The sequence below is a fragment of the Notothenia coriiceps genome, unplaced genomic scaffold (genome assembly GCF_000735185.1).
Source record: "Notothenia coriiceps isolate Sejong01 unplaced genomic scaffold, NC01 NC01_scaffold00005787, whole genome shotgun sequence".
NCBI lineage: Eukaryota > Metazoa > Chordata > Actinopteri > Perciformes > Nototheniidae > Notothenia > Notothenia coriiceps.
Genome location: NW_011338488.1, coordinates 549930 through 574906, shown reverse-complemented (window position 1 = coordinate 574906; position 24977 = coordinate 549930). Strand labels below are relative to the sequence as shown.

At 39.8% G+C, this 24977-nt stretch overlaps 1 protein-coding gene across 1 annotated transcript in view; it reads left to right on the top strand.

Moving 5' to 3' along the window:
• The window catches only part of dpy19l3 (dpy-19 like C-mannosyltransferase 3), a 37076-nt gene that overhangs the window by 5417 nt on the left and 6682 nt on the right, over positions 1 to 24977 (top strand). The window contains exons 4-8 of the mRNA XM_010768550.1: positions 8976 to 9066; positions 18534 to 18655; positions 19908 to 20053; positions 22881 to 23004; positions 24251 to 24385. Of these exons, the coding sequence (XP_010766852.1) occupies positions 8976 to 9066; positions 18534 to 18655; positions 19908 to 20053; positions 22881 to 23004; positions 24251 to 24385 (618 nt within the window). The remainder of the gene's footprint in view (positions 1 to 8975; positions 9067 to 18533; positions 18656 to 19907; positions 20054 to 22880; positions 23005 to 24250; positions 24386 to 24977) is intronic.

The window sequence follows — 24977 nt, the reverse complement described above, 5'->3', positions numbered from 1 at the left end:
CGGTCTTACCTTGACTTGAAGATGAAGTCCATTTGCCTATCCTTCTGGACAAAAATCTCTTATTACTTTTTGTAAAAGTCCTCCTTATCTTCTTGTAGTTTCAAAAGTCTATCATAAATCTAATCGATAGATTTATGATTCGAAAATTATTAAAGTAGGGTAGACATGTGGATATTATCCTGCTGAACAAAACGTGCATTTATCTAACAGTATATCTAGTCACCCTTTGCATGTTGAGCTATTTTCTCAAATCCTATAGAAAAATCTCATTGCTTTTTTGTGGAAGGTAACCCATGCGCAGCTTACTTCCTGGTTTTAGGACGCGTCACTGCTCTCTCTCGTCTCCTCTTCACACACCACACTTTTCGCGGCACACGTACTTCCAGCCAATCAGCTCTGAATTATGAGATGACGTTTGGTGGGTATGTCAGCACAGTGCCCCTATGGTGATTATTTTTTTGCCGCACACATTGAATAGAAACAGACTCAGAGCTTGCACAGTGTAGTTTTTACAGCACCCATTCACTTTGACAGTGAGAGAGAGGGGCTAGATCAGGGCTTGACCCACGTCGCTCAAAACGGCTCAATAGGCACACACTGTAGACACTAATAAGAAGACCACAGACTAAAACAGCAATGTTGCATTGTTGGAGAAGCCTGTGACCTAAGATTTTCAACGACATAATTACTCTGTAGCTATGTTAGTTTAACAATAAAGAACCTTGAACCTTGATGTACAGACAAATCAGATGATTAAACATGATCGTAAAATATATTTTAAAATGTATTTGTTTTGCATTTTTTTGCATTTCTTTGTAATTATTATTTTAATACTTTCTGCTGACACTAGGTGGGGCTGTGAAACGTAGCCCTATTTTCTTTACTCATATGCACCAAACAATAACATACCAATGCAAATATAAGGTACTTAGTCCAAACATACTCGTCAATAAAGCACAACAAAAGAAGTTAACAACCAGATAAGTTAATTTCATAAGTAAGAAAATCGGCAAGATAGTCAAACATTAATTTTTTTGTCTGTTTAATTGTGTTTATTTTCTACCTTGTTGAGCTGTAGCCTAGAGAGAAATTCAATACCGGTAAAATTCTAGTTCATGGATCCAGGTTTATGGCTGTGTTTTTACTTGTCAAAAGAGCTGAAGGACAAAGTACTAGACTAGAGTTAGGCACAATAATCTTTATGATTCAGAATTCACAAGAGGACACTAGCAATCCGGGTATTTCATGCTGCTGTATGGAATATTGGGAAATGATTATGCGATGACTTGTTCCCAAGCCCTTTTCCCACTGATCCTGTACGTTGATGTCTCAGTTATTTGGTAAAACTATAAACTTACTAGCTGTAAATCTCACTGACAATTGAACACCAGCTATAGCCACTGAGCTGTTGCCAGCCAGAGAAGAAGCTCTGGGAATGTTGAAACCACATGGACCCTTTTATGTCTTTTATGAGGCACTTGTTAAGAAGCAGCAGATTGATTTACCTGACACTTTTATATGGAGGTTATCTAAGGATTTGACATCCATGCGTAAGATTTATCAAGCACATCACAGATGGAAAATGCCTCCCGATTAAAACATTTAAAAGCTCCAACACCATATTTTTTGTATCAAGAACAGAAGTGCCAATCAGACACATTCCCTCTCGTTAAAAACACGCCATAAACATCTCATCCTGGAATGGTTGGATTGTTTTAGCCTCTGAAGCAACAGATTGAAAATGGAGCCCGGTAAATGAACCGCATGAAGTCATGAAACAGCAGCGGATCTTTTTACAGGCTGTTCGGTGTTGTTCGGCCAACAGAACATTATGACCTGCCAGATATGATGTCATTTCTAAACCCCTGTCCAATGGTTCAGACTGAGATATACTTAGTAGACTTTGGTCCGGTTCGCATGGCAGAACAGATCACGCTGTCATAGCTGGGGCAGTATGTGAATGAACTCTTTTTGCCTAATTTAGCAGTGCAGTTATAGTCATTTGGTGGATGAATGAGTCGAGTCAAAGTAAATGATTTGACTCTTACCGCAATAAAGAGCCTATTTCGGCCTCATAGAAAAAATAAATAATATTCACGGCATAAGGCGAGTTGTTGCTGCAAATAAGACAAATGTACAAATTGTGTAAATTCTTTAGTATTATATTTAATTTGCCCCTCTATACAATCTGTGCCTCCTGTTGAAACTTGATGCAGCAGATTGAAATGTTATACTCGAGAAATTGCAGTTTCCGACTGTTTCCCCTAATGAAGAGTACAGGGAAATGTGTTTCGTTTTTGACTAAATTAACTCAAAGTGAAATGAAATGTATTGATTTAATTTTATCTTGGATAAATACCAATGGATTTTTCTAATAAGCCTTCTATAAGCGAGTCATAAAAACATATTCCCGAGTTACTTTCATTTTGGAAAATGTGTGTGTATTGGTGAGAACGAGATAGACACACACATGCAACAATGGCAGGGCACCATAAAGTCAGCAGTGTGTCAGTTGGATACAGGTAGTCAATTGATGCATTTTTTGCGAGTTTGGCCGAGCAGACTTCCTCTCAAAACCTCCAAATGTGCATTGCATGGACACCCACCTGGAAGCAATCTGCACTGTATCATTTGTGAGTATTTGTCCCAGAGACAAAGCAGCTCATCCAGTTAATTGAGCGGAATCCGTACGGACACAGTTATTCATCCTATGCGGTGTGAATGGAAGAAGCAGACAGATGTGTTCATTCATAATAAATGCAAGTCACTTTAAAGGCCATGGCGAACATTTCCCTGAAATGTTCCCACACAAGTGGGCTCCTGCCTGACATCATCGCACATTGCACGCATATGTGGGTGTGCGTAGTGTTTCCTTCTGTTCATGCTATGAAAGCCTCGGTCTCAGTCTGCATTCACACAGAGACGGCTACATCTAAAAAAATGCTGTTTGCATGTGAAAACCACACGGCACATTGACATTCCCAGGTAATGGGAAAACAGCAAAATGTCGTCTCCCAACACCTGGAAGGCAATCTAGAATTGTTCGAGTTCATCCCATACAAAACTCTGCATTCAATTATAATAGGCTGACTCTTTGTGTATTTGGCTTTGAGGAAGAAGCTCTGGTTGAGACTGGGGGTGGGAGATGTTGAAAAAATGTGATATTGGCAATATTGTATGCTCATGAGATGTGTGTGTGTGTGTGTGTGTATAAGGAGTCTAGTCAGGAGAGTTTGCAGCCTATGATCTTTGGTCATAATTCTGTCTATTTTTTATTGTGTGCTTAAGTGTGTTTCCATATACCAGACAGTATTTGATGCTGAATAGAAGATCTGGATTATGACTGTGAAAAGGACAACACTGTCTGACTTAGTTTTTTGAGTTGTGTGTCCCTAAATAATGTCTCTGTATGGCTTTTTGTATTTAACAGGTGGCAACATCAGGTTTCTTGAGGTCGTTGCAGATGTGTGTGCCAAGGATCTTGTAGGAGTTGATTATTGTAATTAGTTGTCTGTCAATGAGCATAGGTGCTCTTATTGATTGTCTTGTTCTGAAGTTGATGATCATTTCTGTCGTCTCTTTTTCCATTCACGACCAGCTCATCCTCCCTGCAGCATGAGGTTGGCCTCATTGTCTTTTGAGACAGTTTGACAGCCAGCACCTAGGCAGGAGTGGGACAATCACAGCCTCTATAACAACAGAAATGGAGAGAAACTACGTTTGACAACTATGCAGATTGCAATAAAACCTTTGCATCTCACATCTTGGACACTAAAGTCTAAACTTACCTTGACCTGCTTGCTGTTGCTCCCTCTGGTCGCTGGTATCATGTATTTTACTACCTGCTGTTGGAGATCCACTGTCTCTCTCACACTTTCACTCTTCCACTTACACGCACACGTATTCTCTTGTGTCCTTGGTCAAGTAGGATAGAAAGAAAGAACAATGCTTGAAAGTAATTTGTGACTACTGGGAGTCCGGCCCACTTGCTGTTGGTACTTTGCGGTTGATGCTGTGTTCTGACACTACGTCACTATCAGAGTTTTGGCAGTCCGTGGAGAAGCTGTTGAACAGAAAAGGGACTGGTTTTAATAACCTCACATGTGGCTACTACATCCGTTGTGTTGTGGAGGGAATGCGGTAGCAGCGTTGGCCTCAGGTCAAATGGTCTGGACGGTTTATTAAAGTTCTGTATCTCTTACACCCCTTTACAGTGCTTATCATCTGCCAACATATGGATTGAGACAGCTGGTGATTTAATCAAAAGTTAAAAAGCCATGTTGGTTTGTCAAAGTTCTCACAGCTGGACACCAGTTTGCGATCCACAATCTTTTTGTTCTCCGCAATTTTTCCAGAATGATATTCCAACATGTTCCCCTCGCTAGTCCCCACCCCCACTCCGACCCTATCTTATTCTTTTCCTGTGTGCATGTGTGTTTTTATAGACAAGAGGTCACCAGTAGTGACTCTTTTCTTTCCCTCCCTCCCTCTCTGGCTGCTCCAGTTATCTCCAGCACAGCCTGTCCGTAGACTTACTGTGACTCAGTCCTCCTCACGCATGTTTTTCTCTTTTGTACTTAGTAGCCGATTTGAGAACAATTACTTTTTGTTTAGTGTCTGTGAGGAGTTCAAGGGAGGCAGATGTTGGTCCTTGTTACAGTGCTGGACAACATGAAGCGGAGGGAATATAATTCAAGGCCAATGCTGAACAGACCTTCACTTGGATTCTTCAAGCACCACATCAGAGGGATGAGAGTTATTCAGGGTCTTGCAGAGGCAATGGTATCGGAGCAACAGAGAGAAAAAGATCGGTGCCTTCTGTGACTAGCTCTCGGGGTAATGAGCAATGTGTGAACTTGTTAACTCTGCCTGTTCTCTTTGACCTTCATTTAAACTAAGGATTAGCCATCTCATCAGAGTTCTTGGGGAGAAGCCAAGGCTTGTTTTTCCTCGAGCATACTCAAAAGGAGGATCTGGAAGGAAACAAGCTGCTCATTCCCTCGGAGAAAGCTTTTTACATTCTTCCTTTGGCAAGAAACTTGAAGCGATTAAAAAGCTAATTTACTTGGACTGACTTCAAGAAAAGAAAAACACACTGCATTTAAATGTCTTGCTGTAATGGATTTGGATCACTTCTACAGCTCAGCCCAGGAGCGTGCTGTTTATCTACCTGATTTGAGCTCATCAAAGGATCCAAGAACATATTGATGATCTCAGTCTTCCCAGGAAATGGAGCTTCGTAAGAGAGTAAAGCTGAGGAAACTTCAACATAGTTTGGGCCTTTCACAAGATGCAGCAGCTGCAGGGAAATGCAGCAGTAACATATGGGGGGCAGGAAGATCGAATGTCTCACAGCGAGGTAGAGGGGAGGGTTACCTGCTCGGAGGATCCGGTGATTGTTCCTGTTTGGAGATTCTACCCTGGTGGCCTTGGCGACAGTGTGTTTCCATGGCAGCCGGGCTGTTATTAGCTGGGCTGCTGGCACTGGCTCAGGCCTGGTGCGTCAACGCCATACACGAGAATCTGCTGTGGTTCTCTCAGCTCACGGTAGGGGTTACACTGCAGCGTTAATCTGAAGCTTTGATTAAAAGAACCGCACGGCAGACAAGCTCTCGCTCACAGCGAGAGCTTGCGGTAAGAGTTGCAGGGGTCCAGGTGGTAACATGGGGCATATAAAAACTGTCACACCTCTCAGCTCTCCAATCTTAGCTCACAGTAGGAGTAGGTCCAGTGACTATATTTGTATATGTGTGAATATATAATTTCCTTTTATTTTTCATCTATTATCTTCCATGCCGTTATGAGCAGCCCTGCCCCTTCATTCATTGTGACAAATCATTCAATCCAAGATATCATTTTTTATTCAAAAGCTTCCTGCTGTGTCTCGAATAATGATAAAGTGGACACTTGGTTTCAATTTTTTCAGTGCTTTTGAAGAGAGCTGAAAAGGGATGCTATTACAACAGTACTGCTGATGTTACAGATGGCCACAACACAGGGATATCATGATACAGTCAGGTATACAACTAGAAATAGGTATATTACAAGAAACAATATTTATGCATTGCTCCGTGTTCGAGAAGCACAGGGGAGACTTATAGAAGTTGACCTTCTTTACTTTTCCCTGTAGTTAAGAGGGCCAGAAATGAAAAATGTACTTGGGTCATGATGAGCTGCAGAATTTATTCACGGGAAAGATTAAACCTACACTGTTTATTTACTACCACTTGACAACTTTACTGTTCCTTCCTCCTTTCCACCAATTGCCAACAGCTGTCTCCGTCCAATCATTCGCTAACACCATACATCAAACTTAATGTGTCTTTCTGTTGTGTTTTCCCCAAAGTGGTAGATTGCCAAATGACTTTATCCATTATTGCCAAAAAAGTAACCACATATGCCAGGTGCTGGTTTCAGACCCTGACACAAAGGTCATAGAATTACGTGTGGTGCTTATGCTGGTAGTTTACTGAGGTCACTAAACTTAGAGGTTGAACATTTTCCAACCAATCAATCACAGCTTATCTATGCTCATTATGTTCCGGGAGTTCCTGAGTCTATTTTGTGAAACAAGAGGTTGATAAGTTTTTCTTGCATCTGTGTTTTGCTGTACTGCCTAGTTTTCCGCCAATGGTGCGTTCATGTGCTCTTCCTATCCCACCACCCGAGTTGGGACATTGTTCTTCTGACTTCATTGTGTTACAAAGATGATGCTTTTTTGCATGTCGTTGTTCTGACTTGAGGGGGCTTTCTTGGGACATTTTCAGTTGGGAACACATTTTTGAGATTATTTAAACTTGAATCCAGAGCATCTACCTCGGAATGTCAGCAAAAGTTCAACACAAATTCCATATCGGCCCCGTGATTCAGGTAGGCTCCAAAGTTGAATAGGTTATTTCTTTCTTGGACCATTCAAGCAAGTTTCAGAAAATCCAATGGACATAAGAGAGCTGAACATGTTAACTCCTTACTCCTTAGCAGTAGCGTAGGCAGAAATGTACTTTAGGCCTGTATAAAATAGGGTGGGCCAGCTTTTTACAGGGGGAAAAATGACTCTAAGGTAGGCCTGGCCTATAGTAATAATAATATATAATAATTGCCAAGCATCGTTGTAGCATTCCCTCCGAATAATGGTCAAAGACTCGACTGATGATATGAATTTATTGAAATCTCCAATATCAACGTAAGAGCTATGAAGACACACAAATAAAAAATACATTTAGGCGGTATTAGAATAACTTTAGCATACTACCAAAAATGAACTGTAAACAGACAGCAAAGCTACAAAACAGCATATAAACGAATTAGGACAAAACCCAAATTTTTATATTATAGTTAATACCAACTTTGTGCCTCTTCGGGGGATGCTAAACTTAAACAGAACATAAATTGGGTTATTTACAATTGTTAGGTAACTCTTTTATTGCACTAGGTAATAGCAACAATAGGTTGTAGCATTCAAACCTGCTCATGGACTTGCAGTGGTCCTCGCTTTTTTTATGTCTCTCCAACGAGTTACGCAGGTGCTTCCAGTCTACATATCCATCCCTCTTAAATGCACCTTCAGCTCCTGGGCTGGGGAAATGTCTGCACATTTTACAGAAAAATGCTTGCCTACTTGCGCTGTATTCCACCCAGGGAAAATCTTCATACCACCTCAACCAGCTTTTACCGAAAATGAGTTACGTTCAGAGGATAAAACACATACAACAGTAATTCAACTCGATATTTGTTCACTTGAATTTCACTTTGAATGCTTGGATATTCTCAATGGGTGAATACAAAAATGTATAATAATTATACAAAATTAAAAAAGTTACACCAAAGCTTTCTTAGGGTGGGCAAATGAGTAAAATGGCCCACCCTGGCCCCATGGTGGCTACGCTACTGCTCCTTAGGTAACTATTTGGGTAAATTATGCTTTCAAGTCTTCTGGTTTCCTCTTGATTAATCAGGTCATGGTATTTGGCTACAAAGGGACAATTAGGAACATACTTAAAAATATGGAACATTTCTTACACATAATATATTTGACCACACTTTTTGTTTTTTTTCAGTAAGTTTAGTTGCAAATCTCAATCAGCTGAGCCGTTTCCTCCAAGTCATTTAAAAACAGTTTTTACGAGATGTTTTTATGGTCTCTTTATTAGAAAAAGCAATCTGTAAGTCATTACTGAAAAACAATGACATCACCGGCACTTTAGTCATACTCTAACTATGCTTCGGTTTTTAATAAGTAGTTTTTGAAATCCAACGGAAATATGAAAATGATAATCCTGGAGAAACAATTGAAGAGACTTTGAGTTAAATTGCAAAGCCGATATGTCAACAAAATATATCACTTCACTCAAAGAATGTGATTTTAGTGGAGCACAGCTGTAAAAGCTATTCACAGAGGGAACATGATGAATGGAGGATTGAGTTTATATTCTGCAGCTGCTTGTTCACTGTTTGCTCTCCGTCTTTACCCCCTAGTGGAACAGTCATCATACATGGCAAGCAGGAGCACTCTTGGGAAGACATCGTCTAAGTACACACATAAACACACAGACATACCTGTGCTATAGTTGTTGAGCATTACAAGTATTTAAGCTTTTTCTTAAATATATTCTTCAAGTTTTCCATTATTCTTTGCCATGATAAATGTGTATGCGGCTATCTAGCCTCTTCTGATTATTCCATTTTATACTGTAGATATATCTGCCTTTTTAAGTAGCAATGGTATACTGTAGATACAAAAAGGCAGTTAGTTACAAAACACATACTATGTATTGCTTAAATTGCTCACATTAATATTATCTGTCAGAACTAAATCAATTTATTGAAAACAGTATAAGCACAGGCTTAAACAAAGAAGAAGAAAGATTTATAGTTATGGCGGTATTCTAGTTTCTCAAAAAGTGTTTCATCTGCTTTCCATGTTTCAGAAAACAAGTCTTTGATGTCTTTGACTAAAATCCCCTTTCTGCTTTCAGGAAGTGGAGCGTGAGATCTCTTTCCGGACAGAATGTGGACTTTATTACTCCTACTACAAGCAGATGTTGCAGGCCCCGTCCATACAGGAAGGTATACATCATTTAAAATGGCCCAATTGGGCTTCTTGGGTATTACCTTTCCTGTAGGTATATAGTTTTTTTTGCATGTAAATGGTCTGCAAAGGCTAAAATCCCTGTGGTCCTAGGGGGGGGGGCGCAGCGCTATTGCAGGGGGGGAGCGTGAACCTCGAAAATCGACTCGGTGTGTAAGGACCTTTACGTGGTCGGTGGGGAGATCTCTCTTTCTCTCTCTCTCTGTGTGGAGGGGGCGGGAGATCTCGCTCACAGACTCGCTCACAGACACGCTGCAGCACCGTGGACACCAGTGATGGGAATTCCGTCTCTTCTTGTTGAGCCGGATCATTTGGCTCGGCTCACCAAGAAGAGCCGGCTCTTTCGGATCCCAAACGGCTCTTCAGTTTACCACATATTATACCTTTTATAATTAAATCAAATGTAGCCCTGTTTTGACTAATGATTTATATGTGTTTAAGACTTGATTATATTTAACATCATTTATCCAGATCTGCAAAGTAACTCAAGGTATTAAATACATGTAGTGGAGTAAAAGTACACCATTTCCCTCTGAATTGTAGTGGTGTAGAAGTACAAAGAAGCAAAAGTGGAAATACTTAAGTACCTCAACATAAGTACAGTACTTGAGTAAATCTACTTAGTTACTACCACTGCAGGTATGTTATGTGTGCTAGCTGCCCATAATCCACACTATACATAAAATGAATCAATGTGAATTCTGTTTCCAATTTGTTTAGTTTTTCCCTTAAGAAATAACAAAAATAACCTATAATAAAGATAATGTTAAAGAACCAGATCAATAAGCAGTATTTGTNATTAATTATGAATTATTAAAAATTATTTTAGCCAATAACATGCACAATGATATGTAAGGAATGAAACTGCCATTTCATTTTGGAGCAAAAACATGCACTTCACTGGGTCTTTAACTCTGAGTTCTGTTGCTCCAATTACGTGTAAGGTGGGAGAAGTACTCAGATCAAGTAAAAGTGGTATACTGCAGGTGTAACTAAAGTCTGATTTAAGAGTTGATTATATTTCACATCATTTATCCAGATCTGTAAAGTAACTAAAGGTATTAAATACATGTAGTGGAGTAAAAGTACAACATTTTACCTCTGGACTGTACTGGAGCAGAATTACAAAAAAAGCAAAAGTGGAAATATTAAGTACCTCAAAATAAGTACAGTAGGCTGCTTGAGTAAATCTACTTAGTCACTACCACCACTGCAGCCCATAATCCACACTATATATAAAATAAATCAATGTTAATTCTGTTTCCAATTTGTTTAGTTTTTCCCTTAAAAAATAACCTATAAAAATACTGTTAAAGTACCGGCTCGATAAAATGTATTTGTAATTGTTTCAATTAGGCCTCATTATTTCACAGTGGCACAGGATCATCTGCCAATACAAGCACTTTTGTTCATGTTCATCCATAATAAAATATACAATTATAGTTGGATCTTTTTGTCTTGTTATTATTAGCTGTGAAAATGTAATGTTTGTACAACTATATACAATTTTTAAGTCTACCAATCTCAGTGGGTACCGGGTAAGGGGGTTCTCGAAAATATTTCCAATTACCCAAGGGGGGCCTGACTGAAAAAGGTTGGGAACCACTGTTAGAGTAACACATACAATTGGTACTCGATGTTAGTGATATATTCATTTACTACATCTCATGCCATACCAGCTGCAATAGAACTCTGTAGTGATAATGTATTTGTGTAGGCCAACTAAGAAGTCAGTGTCGCCCTGGTTGTGACAACAAAGGCCAATGGGATTTCTCCATTGGATTGTGTCAGAAGAAAACCGCTTTGGCAAACAAAAGTTCATGATACACTTAATTAACACAATTTTGTAGTAGTCTTATTTAGCAACTTGTTCGCAGCTGTCTTTTTAAGATGTTTAAAAGCTCCAAATTCTCAAGTGGGGAATTTTCTGACATATTTTATGCCCTAAAATAAAAGATTTTAAAAGATCTTATCGAAAACATATTAAGTACCCATTGACTTTATTCATTTGTGTCAATTACTGGCTAAACCTCATAACTCATCAGCTCTTTTCGTTCCTCTTTCTAGTGCTCATGACAGTGATGTCAAAGAGGCCAACAAGCAGAAGCTCCAGCAGCCCGGCCCCCCCCCCAGCAGCAGGGCCAGACGGTGTACCACGGTTCAGGCCAGACAGCCTCCGTGACCCAGTACCTTCACCGGTCCAGCGTGCAGTACCCCCCCCAGCATGCTCAGCCCCCGGGCCTGGCCCCCCCCCACAGGCCTGCCTCCTACCTCAGCCACTCTGCTGCCGGCCTCCAGGCCTCCAACCCCAGCACCCAGCCCATCACTGCTGCCTCTCAGGATCCAAAGTCCGGCTTCCCAAACAGGGCTTACCAAGTCAGTATGCACTACACCTGCGCTGCTCCGTGCTTTGACAGATGAGGGCTTTTCAGGATTTTTCGGGGGGAAGGGAAGATGTGTTTCTCTTGAACATAACAGAATGCATTTAATGATAAAAAGGTGTTTTTAATTTGGAGAGTCTTGATGAGATTGGTACAGCACTTTGAACCATAGGGTGTAAGATAATGTGCAATATGCATACTCTGCTGTTATATTCTGTGGAGAGCCTGCAATAGGATTTATTTTTGTTTAGATATTGGGTATGAATGTTGTTGTGAGGTGGCTAGAGGCAGAGTTTGCACCACTAGTGTCACTGTATTATTAAGCTAGAGACCAAAAGTCTTGTATTTATTTGAGCCAAAATACCTCAGAAGTATTGAATGTACATGCACCCGGTGCCTGTTGCCTTTATGTTATTAAGGGCACTTTCCAAATTGGACTTGCGTGGCTTTTTGGTTGAGATTAGAGAGCACAGTTTGTGTTGGTGTTACCTTGAACTTTTTTCTTTTTTTTTTATGTTTCATTTGTAACTGACGAAAAAAACGTAAGAAAAGAAATACTCTCGATGTCACAATTTATTTGCAGAGAAAATTGTTGCTCTTCTGTACAAAGAGGATTTCAGTCAGTGCTGTGCACTCCTATGATACTTTTAATAAAATACAAATCTGTGTTAGTTGAACTGAGATTTCGTTTTCCTTTGACGCAGCCTCAGTTCTGGTTGGAAATCTAATGTGATGCACTCACTAAACTTCATTTTTTAGCTGTCTAACACACACTGTAGCTGAAACATGGAACGCTTCCAGAAAATTGAAGATCCCCCATCAATCATTGTTGTCTTTCCACTAGACTCATTAATGCGTTAATACAAATATAATCCTGTTTTTGAACAAATGTTACTCTAAAATGTGCTATTGCCATAGACTGTATATAAAGAGCCATTACTCTTAACAAATAATTTTCTTTTGTTTCTCAAATATATTTTGATTTCAATTATCCAAGAATGGAATTGAATGCAGGACTTGTTGACAACTAAAAAGAAGAAACTGCCTTTAACAGTGTATGTCCTGGCGACCCGCGGCCAGCAGAGGGCAGTGTGTGCTACATTTATGTTGATGCTCCCTGGCTTCACAGTTTAATGCTGTTCTGGCTGTCTCCATGAGAAGAGAAAACACTCGTGTTCTGGATTTTAGAAATCCATGAAAACATTCCTGCAGCGCCTCAACACTTTTATTTTATTTGTTAAGGATTCAGCCCATTTTAAAATCCCGTAAATACGTTTTTTTTACTCATTTTATTTCAACTTGTAAAAACTATATTTATTTACTTTCGCTCTTTTATTTTTAATAGCACTTTCCTATTTTAACTTTATATTTTTTTTATTAAATAAACTCACCTGTAAAGCTAGGGATTTTCCCTTTCCTGTAATGTGTATAGGTTTGTATGCATGTAAATGTTCTGCAAAGGCTAAAATCCCTCAGTTTCTCCCCCCTGCCTGAAATGCCTCCATTTGACTCCTTCGTTTACTCCTTAATCATTATGACATCATTATGTAACACTTGCGCTTGTAAAGGCTAGCACTCCAACAAATAATACGTAATAGGCAAGGGGCGGGACATCTCTAAGTGGTTGACCAATCACAACAGAGGTGACCAGCTAACCAATCAGAGCAGACTGGGCTCTGGTTTCAGACAAAGGGTGAAAAGAGGTGCTGCAGCATGAGGAAACCACACTCACAAACAGCCTCTCTCTAGTTATATAACATCCAAATCGATATATTCCTCCTACACTCCAACATTTTGTGTACTCTGAAAATCTGGAATCGTTGACATACTTTGAAAGAAAGGGGTCTTGGCATGTTCTTATTAAAGTCAGTCCCTGCTTTAACACAATGTGGTCGGGTCTGAGAGAAATCTACATGTTACCAAGTGGCAGAAATAGCCTTTCCGCTCTGAGGTTATACACTGCGGAGCTTTCTGTGGAGGAGGAAGCAGTTTGATGAACCTGCTGGTGATGACCTCAGTGTTCTGGCTGTTTAGCCTTCGGTATATCCTCCTCCACTGCTGTTCACTGTCTGTACAGATCAGGGGCCGTATTCACAAAGCATTTTTATCTTACCGCTAGGAGTGCTCCTAACTCGCGCTAAAACATTTCACGTAGGAGTTTTTTCTTAAAAGTTATTCACAAAGCCGCTGAGACCTACTCATACTAAGGATAAATCACTAAGAGTGACGCGCCGTTGCTATGGATTACGTCGATTCTCGTGCATGACTTTAGAAGCGGTCAGTACGGTGATTGGTTGTTCAGAGCAGGCGGTCTCGGTGAAACTCATCCGCAACATCCCACAAACGAGCCCACTAAATCACCGAAAAACAAGGAAATAGCCTAGGCTAGAAATGTATTCCTATCAAATAGTTATGGACAGTGCAGTTAGCAGAATACACGCATGATGACAAGTTTGTGCAGACCACGATAATGACGTTGTATATGCACGTTAAAGAGAGAGCAAACAATAAAAATACGTAAATTGCATTAAATCAAGGAGGCAATTAAAAGCACCCTGCAAACTATTATCCAATGAGCATATTTCCAGCACTTAAACACTTTCAATAACAGCCCATACCGCCGTTCAAGTCCCCCTATCATGATGAATGAAAACAATCTGCGTGTTGATGGAATGTACTTTCTTTCTATTGACGAACACGTCCTCATCTTTTGATGGCGCAATTATTTTTATGTGCGTCCCGTCAATAGCACCGACCACACCGGGCATACCTGCAATTGCCATGAAGTTGGCTTTGATCCTGTGTAGTTGTTGATTGTCCAAAGGAAACCGGATAAACTGTTGGATGATATGTGGTCTAGAGAGCGCGTTGATGGTTTGGTTTATGGCACGGCTGACTGATGGTTGCGATATTCCTAAATCGTCNACGTCACCATCACTTGATTCATCTAAATGAGTTCATACAATGAAATACCAACTCCAATGAATTCATAAAGGTGAAACGAAGAAACATGAAAGATGTGGTGATGGTAAGGTCTCCCTTTACCACATGAAAAATGAGGTGATTGGTACATAAATTATGGAACTCAATGAAACGTCTAGACCTATTTACTACAAAGTTATAATTAGTTCAGAATTTGTGGTATATTTAGTAATCAGGTTTTTGTCCCACCGATGTAAACTAAATTAATAATTTGCCATATATATCACCCATTTGACTTCTCGGCAAACCCTAGGCTTTCTCGGCCGAGAAGGACCACTTCGGCTCCGGTTAACTAAGCCGAGTGTCTTCTCTGCCTTAAGGAAGTGAACCACAAGGTGTGCCACGACGCGTCTGCACAGGGACCACTCGCTCAAGAACACTCGGCTCTAGAGGGCAGCGGGGGGAGGTGGTGTCTCTCTCCTCCTCTTTATCCTCTAGAAGGGGTGCGCTGTGGGACATTTCCAGGAATGTGTGGCTCAGCTAAAAGCTCCAAAGGGCGAAGGGGGGGGAACGTTGATCGCCGACGGCGGGGTGGGGGATTGCCTGGTGGTCCCTAAAATCGGAAACGTCTGGTAAAATGTTATGTGTGCTAGCTGCCCATAATCCACACTATACATAAAATGAATCAATGTGAATTCTGTTTCCAATTTGTTTAGTTTTTCCCTTAAGAAATAACAAAAATAACCTATAATAAAGATAATGTTAAAGAACCAGATCAATAAGCAGTATTTGTTTCAATTAGGCCTCATTATTTCACAGTGGCACAGGACCATCTGCCAATACAAGCACTTTTGTTCATGTTCATCCATAATAAAATATAAAATTATAGTTTGATCTTTTTGTCTTGTTATTATTAGCAGAGAAACTGTAATGTTTGTGCAACTCTATACAATTAATTCTACCAATCTCGTGGGAACCGGGTTGGGGGGGGGCTCGAAAATATTTCCAATTACCCAAGGGGGGCCTCACTGGCTAACGGACGGGACCTCTTGAAGCAGTTAACCAATCACAACAGAACAGGCCAGCTAACCAATCAGAGCAGACTGGGCTCTGGTTTCAGACAGAGGGTGAGCGGTGCTGCAGCACAGGCAGTATGAGAAAAATAAAGAGCTTTTTGAACATTAAAGCATGGAGACATGTCCCAGGAGAGTTTTATCACTCCATAGTTAAGAAAACAAGGTCAACAGCCATACAAACTAAATCTATTTCTCGCCATCGTAATGTTATATGAATCAGGCTATAAATAATGTATTAACAAGTCCCTCTGTAGAGAAACTTTAGAATATAGATCCAATAACGCTGGAAAGTTTGCTCTAAGTACTACTAAAGATTTCTGCCTCAGAATGAGAACAAAATATATACCTTGAGAAAACGACCTTTACGGATATGTATTTTCAAATTCCATACAAGAAACTAAAGGGTAAACAGGTGAAACATCTAAACTAATTGCTAATACCATGAAATAAAATGATTTTATTGTAATTGATGTGTTTTTTATATTGCAAACGTTCTAAAATATTTAGTTTGAAAGTGCAAATGAGGCATTATCTGATACTAACTTAAGCTGTTAAAGGAGAAATCTTCAGACAAAAGCAGACAGTACATCAGGATATGTATTTTTTATGTCTTTCTTTTCTACTCGTCCGAGAGAAGACTCAAAATGCCCAAAAGTTCAGACCAGTGCATGAAAAAAACCACTTGCTTCTGAGTTTGAACCTGTATTTATGGCCCTTTTGCAGGATTCTTGTTTGAGTCAGATGATGTTTTTAATGGAGCTTTATTTAGAAGTAATTGCTATGGTGATCGAAACATAGTCTTATTATACTTTTGGTAATTCTATTTTGACATGGATGGAGACATCATACTGTCACGGTTTTAAGTTTGTGTGTCTGGTAGTGGGTGTTTTTCTGTTCTCCTTGTCATGTTTTCCTCCCTGTATATTGTCTGGTCTTTTTTCCCTGTGTTTTCCTGTCTGTCGTTAGTTTCCCTGGTGTGTCTAATTTCCTGATTGTTTTCACCTGTCACCCCTTCTGTGTCTCCTGTGCTCATCAGTGTCAGCCCCGCCCCTGATTGTTCCCACCTGTGTCTTGTTACCCTGTGTTTAAATTCCCCAGTCTCCCAGTGTTCAGTGTCAGTTCGTTTTTGTCTCTTGTCATGTTCAGGTCTATGCGTTTTGTCTCTTGTCATGTTCAGGTCTATGTGTATTGTCTCTTGCTATGGTCAGGTCTATGCTCCTTGTACTTTTGGAAAAGTTTGATTACTCACTACGTAAGCGATTTCATTTTTTGTTCTCTATTTTTGTCATCTCGGCTAGAGATTTGATAGTTACCTTTTTTGTTGTTCAATGCTGTTTTGGAAAATAAAGTATCTTACAAATACTTTACCTCTGTCTCCCGGGTCTTGCAATTGGGTCCTACATCCTAAGTGTTTGAGTTCGTAACACATACAGCTGTTTCTACCGGCTCTTACAAGAAAAAACATCTTTTCCCTCTCCATTTTCCAACCAGACCAAACAAACCACTGCTGTTTCTGTGACGCACAGTCTAGTCTGAGGGAAATGAGTCTAATTATTTCTTCCCGTTATCATGTAACACTTCTAGTTGGAAACAGGCCTAATTTTGCTCCAAGGCAAATAATTGAGCTGAAGGCTAATCAGCGGAGAACTGGCTGACCTCCCTTTCACTCTCACTCTGCACTCCTTTATTTTTTTGTCTGCAGAGCGGCTGTGTCACAGTATTAATGGTACGGGGGGGCAGAGAACAACATGTGGCATAATGGTGGAAATTAGACAGATGTAAGATTGATGTATGAAATTAGGTGAGATGGGAGAAAGTAAGCATACATGGAAAGAAAAGGATGGGGGAGGGTGTGAATAGAAAGATACAGGATGAGTGGGTTGTGTGTGTGTGTGGGTAGCAATGGATCCTTAGTTTAAAGCTCTTACATGGATGAAAAAGGCAGAAAGGATGAGGCTGACACACACCGGCCTGCAGCGGAAACTCAGCTCTTTGCTGTCACGCTTTGTTCCAGTCAAAACAGATACACAGAGACCATGCTGCACCCACTGCCCCTTCTGGAATACTGACACCAGTGTGTGTGTGCACGGTCATATAACATCAGTACCAGCCTTTTTGCATGCAATGGGAGAAATATAGGAGAATATGCATTTATTTTGAATACAATGTGGGTGTTATATTAGTTTTTCTTGCCAATAAACCTCACCAAAGTACTTACTGAGAAGCAGTCAGAGGAACAGCGATGGGAGTAGAAAAAGGGGCAAAAGGGCTAAAACTCTCTGTAAAGCTAAAGGGATTACATCATTTGTTACTATGAATGACACCTGTCATTTGACAGAAGTCTTGTGCATGTGTTTTGTCTGTAAAGGCTCAAATCTCAACTTTTCCCCCAGAGGGAGTTTCTCTCCCACACACTCCCCCTGCCTGAAATGCCTCCATTGGACCATCCATCACTACGTTTATTTTGTATGTGATAGCCTAAGGGGCGGGACATCTCTAGGCATAGACCAATCACAACAGAGCCGGCCAGCTAACCAACCAGAGCAGACTGGGCTCTGGTTTCAGACAGAGGGTTAAAAAAGGTGCGGCAGCACAGGCAGTATGAGAACAATAAAGAGATTTTTTAACATTAAAGCATGGAGACATGTCACAGGAGAGACACAACATATACACCTGCAAATGAGAAGAATAGGGCCCCTTTAAGTTGAGGTAGCGTCATAAAAAGACTATGGGAAATGCTGACATTTAAGATTTTATGGAGAAAAAAACCTGCAACAATGCTATTTTTTTTACAATTGAGCAAAGGAAATAATGCCTGAGGCTTTCAAGGTTGAATGCACTTGATTTCAGTCATCTATGGTGCTCGCAGCGATGACTGATTTCAATTGAGGCAGAACAATCTGTGTTTTTAGGGGTGGAAAGACATTTCAAGCACTTTTATTGTTGTTCACCATGCTCTGGAGGGTGAGCTTTGTGAAACATTCATACCCAATAATTATCATTATCAGTCAATGTCACTGTGAAGAAATGGTGGCATTTTAAAAGAGTGTGTTTGTGTGTTCCTAGGCCTCTCAGATTTGATCCATGATAACTTGACAGAATCCAAGAGGACCATCAATCTCCTTCAGCGGATGAATATCTACCAGGAGGTCTTCCTCAGTGTTCTCTACAGACTGTTGCCCATACAGGTACCCCATCACTCAGCTGTCAGATATTTACAACGGCTTGTAAAACACAATAGATTAGAGTAATGCTGGATGATTGACTCTCTCTCTGACTGTTCTTGTCATTTCATACAATCACAATCATACCACAATACACTGTTTTTTTTTGTCATACATATTTAATTAGTACGTGTTACTGCCATGAATAATAATCATACAGTGGAAGCTTCTTCTAGTGCTCAGCTGTTTATATATCAAAGCATGATACGAAAAATAAAATATTTACTTTTCTTTCAATAGCTTGAGTATGAAAAGAGTATGTTGGCAAAATATATATTATATTAATCAAGTAGTTATTTTTTGGCCTGTTAAAAAAGAATGATGGCACTGAAACTAATGCCAAGCTCTGGGTTTTAGCAACTTATTACCAATTCTGACATTCGCTAAAAGTGCAATTCGGTTTCAGTCTAAATTAAAATGTCAACAGCGAGGAAGAACAACCTTTATTTTATTATCTTTTTTTATTTATTTGTTGTCATCATCATGAAAAGAAATACATATTATTTGTGTCAACGGTATTCATTTGAATTTAAGTGAAGTCATGTCAGTCGATGTATTTAATTATTTATTATCGCATCGTTGTTCTGTATGTTTTCCTTTGTTGTTGTTTTTTTATGTTTTTCAATGTGGAAAATGAATTAAAAAAATATAGTAAAACATATATATCTATATCAAATTCAGTAGCAAAACTATTTGTATTATTATTTTATGTTACATTCATAAATATACAAATGTCAAATAGATGTTAATCCGCATGATTAAAGTTTTTTGTATAAAATATTCATAAGCTTAAAGTGATTCATTTGACCCTTGATCACAATAAGAGCTTTTCACTGCAGTCCGTCAGGCTTTTGATCCGCTGTGGCATTTAACATTTTGGTCTTTTCTAGCTGACATGTCTTGGCACACTTGTACTTGTCACGTCGGAGGAGGAAAAGGTTTCTGTATCAGCAGATCAATTAACTGAGCTGCAGTTACTTAGCTCCCTCAGAGAGCTCACTGTGACAAGACTGCCAGGAAGTGAAACATCAGAGCAAACTTTGAAAATGCCACAGTGTTCCTGAGAGTATGTCGCTGTCACTGCAGGCAGCTCTGTGTGTCCTTTCACAGCGGCTCTAATGAACTGCTGCTCTGTGTGTGTGTGTGTGTGTGTGTGTGTGTGTGTGTGTGTGTGTGTGTGTGTGTGTGTGTGTGTGTGTGTGTGTGTGTGTTTCAGTCCTATCTGGAGCCAGTGTATTTCTACATCTACACAGTGTTCTCGCTCCAGGCAGTGTATGTGATCGCTCTGTACCTAACTGCATGGCTCCTGTCAGGCTCCTGGCTGGCCGGCACTCTCACCGGGGTCTGGTACATCCTCAACAGGTGAGAAATAACTGTGTTCATGCGACAATGCCCCTTTCAGACTCAAACTCTGATAATGTTACGCTAATTTCCCATGTCGGCACAAAATGGGAGTATATTCTTAGATTTGATGCTCACTCAAGCTCGACAAATCACAAATCGTCACTGTCCATGTAAATCCTTTTGTGGTTGCAATATAACAAGGAGTGCAAAACAGTTAAATAAGAAATGAAAAAAAAACGTCTTTTTACCAGAGGGTGTAAACAATGGAAGCAGGGATGGGAGGGTAACTTTAAAAATGTATTCCATGACGATTAATAGTTGCCTGTAAACATTAATCAGTAACCTAATCTTGGTTCCAAAATCATTAAGCAATGTAATCTGATTACTTTGTTATATTTTTGTTACCTCTTTATCAAATGCAATATAATTAAACAAAAGACAAAATGAATATCAATAAGAAGTTCCTTACTTAAGTTTATTATTAAGTTTTACAATGTCATCTTAGAAAAGAAGAAACCAAGATATTTAGGATCAAAGTGTGCTCAGAGATTTGATTTATAGGTTTGTAATCCTGCGAGTAATCTCAATTTAAAAAAATAAATGTAACAGCAATCTAATTTCGTCTTTTTTTTCATGTTACTAAGGAGGTATTTGTATCGTGATTATGTAATCCTGTTACATGTAATCCCTTACTCCTTAAGCCTGGATGCAAATGTCAAACTTTTGAGAATAAATGTGCGTTGCAGATGTTTAATTGATTTTAAAACAGAAGTAAATGATTTCAACATGTGTGTAAGGCCTCATGAACACACAAACTGTGTCGGATTTACAAAGAATGCATTGTGTCCGCTGATCCCTTCTCTTGCTCACGCTATCTTCCCCGTCTCAAGGTTGATTCACAGATATATTGGGCAAGCACGCCAAATTGCAGCTGAGTGCAATTCTCCCTTTTCTGCATCTGATTGCAATTATCCATGTGGGGATGTTGCCTTTGTGCCGAGATCACAGGAGGCAGAACAACAGAAGAAAGGGAAATAAAAGCTTCAGGTCAGGACTGATGAGATGCTAATGCTTTCCCCAACTTCAGGCTAGGAACGTACCTATTTGGGATTTAGGATTTAGATCGCAGGGTGACAGATGGGCAATATAATGCCAATTCATATACTTGTATCTTTCTGTATCACTCTTCAAGTCTTTAAGAGCAGTCAAATTAACATTTTAAAGGTCCTCATTAAGTGCATTGCAGTAAAGGTCACATTGAATCAGTATTTCATTTACACAAGGAAAATATTTCACGAGCCACTTCCACAGCGACATTTTGCAAATGAGGGGGATTTTGATAGATCTTTTTATGTCAGGTGTGAATGTCTTTTAAAGAACGTTTTTATGGTGGATTCATTTTCCTTCATGGTTGAGTGGGAAATAATATAAATCACAGAATTCACTTAGGGGAAGCTTTCATATTGGAGTTTAGTACTCGGAGTGAAGGAGGAATCTGGGAGGAATAAAAAAAACTACAGTGGGGATCAAAGTGGGACAAAACAGTGTCAAGGTGGGGTGGAATGGGATGAAATGTAAATCCTGTTTCCGTAGTAGGTGCCAGTAGGGCTGCTCAATTAATCGTATTTTAATCGCAATTATGATTATGGCTTGCAACGATTACGAAAACAACGTAATCGAAATAAAAGGATTATCTTTTTATTATTATTATTAGTGTATTATTATTTTTTAATTACTTTTTTTAAATGGATAATCGTTTTTAATCATCGTGATATCAATTATTGACCCAAATAATCAAGATTATGATTTTTGCCATAATCGAGCAGCCCTAGGTGCCAGGCTATTGTTCTGAACGCCCATTATTCTGCAAACCCAACAGTCCGAAAATGAGAGCCCTTTTGTCCAGAAGCCTGTTATCCCAAATATACATTTTCCCTGCGGCAAACAGAAGGCTAATTATAATGCAAAAAGACAGGAACTAGCAGATAACTAACCCCCTCAACCTCATCTCCCCCCAACTCAACATCGCCGTGGGAATGTAGAGGGGTTGAGTGATCCTTCATTATGAAGAATTCCATTCTTTCCCACAGACAAGGCCTCCTCGCACCTGGAGAAGCAGGGACGCACTGTGAGAGTCATTGACAACTCTGGGGCTTTCCAAACCATTGTGTCCAAGACTTATAGAAATGCTATTGGTTGTGATACAACTGCTCCGTAACAATGTGTACGGGATCAAGTTACTTTGGGGTCCAAATAAATAAAAAACTGGACCCCCCAAAAAAACTGACATCCTATTTAGGAGGAGTCAGAGCAAATGCAAATGGATGTTTCCATTGGATTCAGGAATATAGAAAGTAAGATCTATGGCAAACCATATGATACCTACATGTTTTGTTCATCAGGATAATCTCAACAATACACGTCAATGCAATTGCCAGAAGTAAATAGCTAACCTAAAGCTATAAACTAACTACATCACGGTCATACAACTTCACATCAACACCGCTAAGCTAAAGGTGGCCAATGTGTGGCGCGATGATGTTTCCAACTCCCTAGTAACCGCTGTTTAAATGACACATAGAAGACCTTAACGTGTGAGCTACTTACTGACCTATTTTATATCAAAGAACAACAAGGGAAAATCTCTTAAGCTTGTTCTAACCACACATCTTATTTCAGGCATCTGTGTTATTGGACTCATTCCTTTATGTCTGGTTGATCGGCAACACACACGTTTGAGACACTGCAGTATGTGTCAGATGCTATAGGTCTTAGTTGGGGTTTGGACATTTGACATAATTTTGAAAATGAATCACTCCCTCCCTCTCTCTCTTTCTCCCTTCAGGGTTGATACCACTCGTGTGGAGTTCACCATCTCGCTCAGAGAGAACTGGTCGATGCCCTTCCTCGCGCTGCAGGTCACCGCTATCACCTGTTACCTCAGGCCTCAGCTCACAGACTTACAGCAGGTACGCACAAACCCACGCTAAATCAAAGCTACTGATCACAAAGGATGTCATGATACACAACGCGTAGAAGTCAATACCTATATAAGTGTTATTTCATGGATTGTCAATACTGATTTGATGCCACAATAAAATGAAATCCTGTGTATTTCAACAAACAAGCCGGTTTTACAAAATTCCCTCTATTTTATTTATTTTATATTTATTTTATATTGACTTTATGTCCTTCAAAAAACTCTATTCAATTTTCCCACCAAAAACTACATTTTACAAGATTATATTTAGATGAAACATCATGACACGCTTGAATTCGCCATGACCCAACTCTATAGAGCCTCCATTCACTGGCTGCTAACAGCTACTGGTGACAAGCTTTTGTCCTGCCACTTTTTTAAACTTGTATGTATTGTTCACAAGGAAGCATTATCAGAGAAAAAACAATGCGTTGATAGTAAGTTAAGTAAGTAAGTAAGTCTTAAACAAATGTCTTATTGTCATTGGGCTGATGGGACGCCTAAATACATTTTAAGGCCTGACAATACAAACACGGAAAGAAGTAGTCATGTTTTAAAAATGTCTGTATCCTCTTTGTAACTTGGTGTACACTTTACATTGGCCTGGAATTGAAACACACAAGCCGTCTGCTCAACATTCTAACTCCCTAATGGTACATTTACACTGCAGGGTATTGCACGATTCTCCTCGATGCAACTTGCTCTATTTTGGTTTTCCATTCGCAAAAGATGGTCTAGTAACTCTTACTTCTTTTGACACAGCCCTTGTCGCGGTTCTAAGCAAACTGAGCCACCACTGTAGACCAAAGATTGGTCAGATAAAATAGTCACTAGCTTGACACGGAACATCCTGCACAAACCTGCCGTTTTTTAACCAAGCAACCGACAATTGCAACTGTAATTCTTTTCATGTACTCAACCTAGATTTAATTTAAAAAAATGTCAGATCGCAAGAAAACAGCACCAGACACAGCAAAGGCACTAAGCAGCATAATTAATGAATGGCAGACATACCTATGCTGATAATCCGGCCTACACTGAGAGGGTACAATCCGCAGTGGAAACCAAAATGGAAGAAAAGCTCTGTCACTAAAAGAATATCCTGTCAGCAGAGACGTACCATGCAGAGTAAAAATGCCATAAAACAGCAAGCAGCACAACAGGAATGAGTATACAAGCCATTGAGTACCAAGCATCTAACCCCAGTGTGTGTGTGTGTGTGTTTTCCTCCACAGAAAGTGATGGTGTGGTTGATGTATGTGACGACGTTTTGCTTCTGTCTGACGTGGCAGTTCAACCAGTTCATCCTGCTGGTTCAGGCTCTCATCATATACAGCCTGGACTGTCTGGACTTCTTAACAACTACACAGGTGAGGCTCCAGGACAGACCTGACCTAATCCACAGAAAGGCAGTGTATATAAGACCAGGGGCCTCATTTATAAAGCTTTGCGTAGGATTCACGTGGGAAAAAAAAAAGTAAATCAATACGCACACAAATATTCCGATTTATAAAACACTGCACACGCACGTCCTACGCCGATTTCCCTTTATAAATCACAATCAACTAGAACGGCGGTGTTCCGCTAACTGTCGACCTTGTACTAATTGTTTCTTTTTGTAAATTAAGGTCTATGGTCAGCCAGTACTGGAGGTGATGCCGTCCTAGGGGCCTGGGGCCTGATTGAATAGAATAAAATAAACCACTTGCTAGCTGAGGTACGACGATAAGACCAAGTTTTTTTGGACGTAGGGTGGTTTTGTTATACTAACTAGAGCTGGAGAGTTTTTCTTGGTTTTAGACTGTGCCACACTCTACTAGAAAAAATCGACAAAGACAGGAGTAAAGGACGATAGAAGAGGTATTATCAGTCAGGTTTTTACTTTATAATTAATGCCCGCAAAGAACACTGAAATTAATAAATATCCGTTTATACCCGCAATGCACTCGAGGCGTTTTCGAA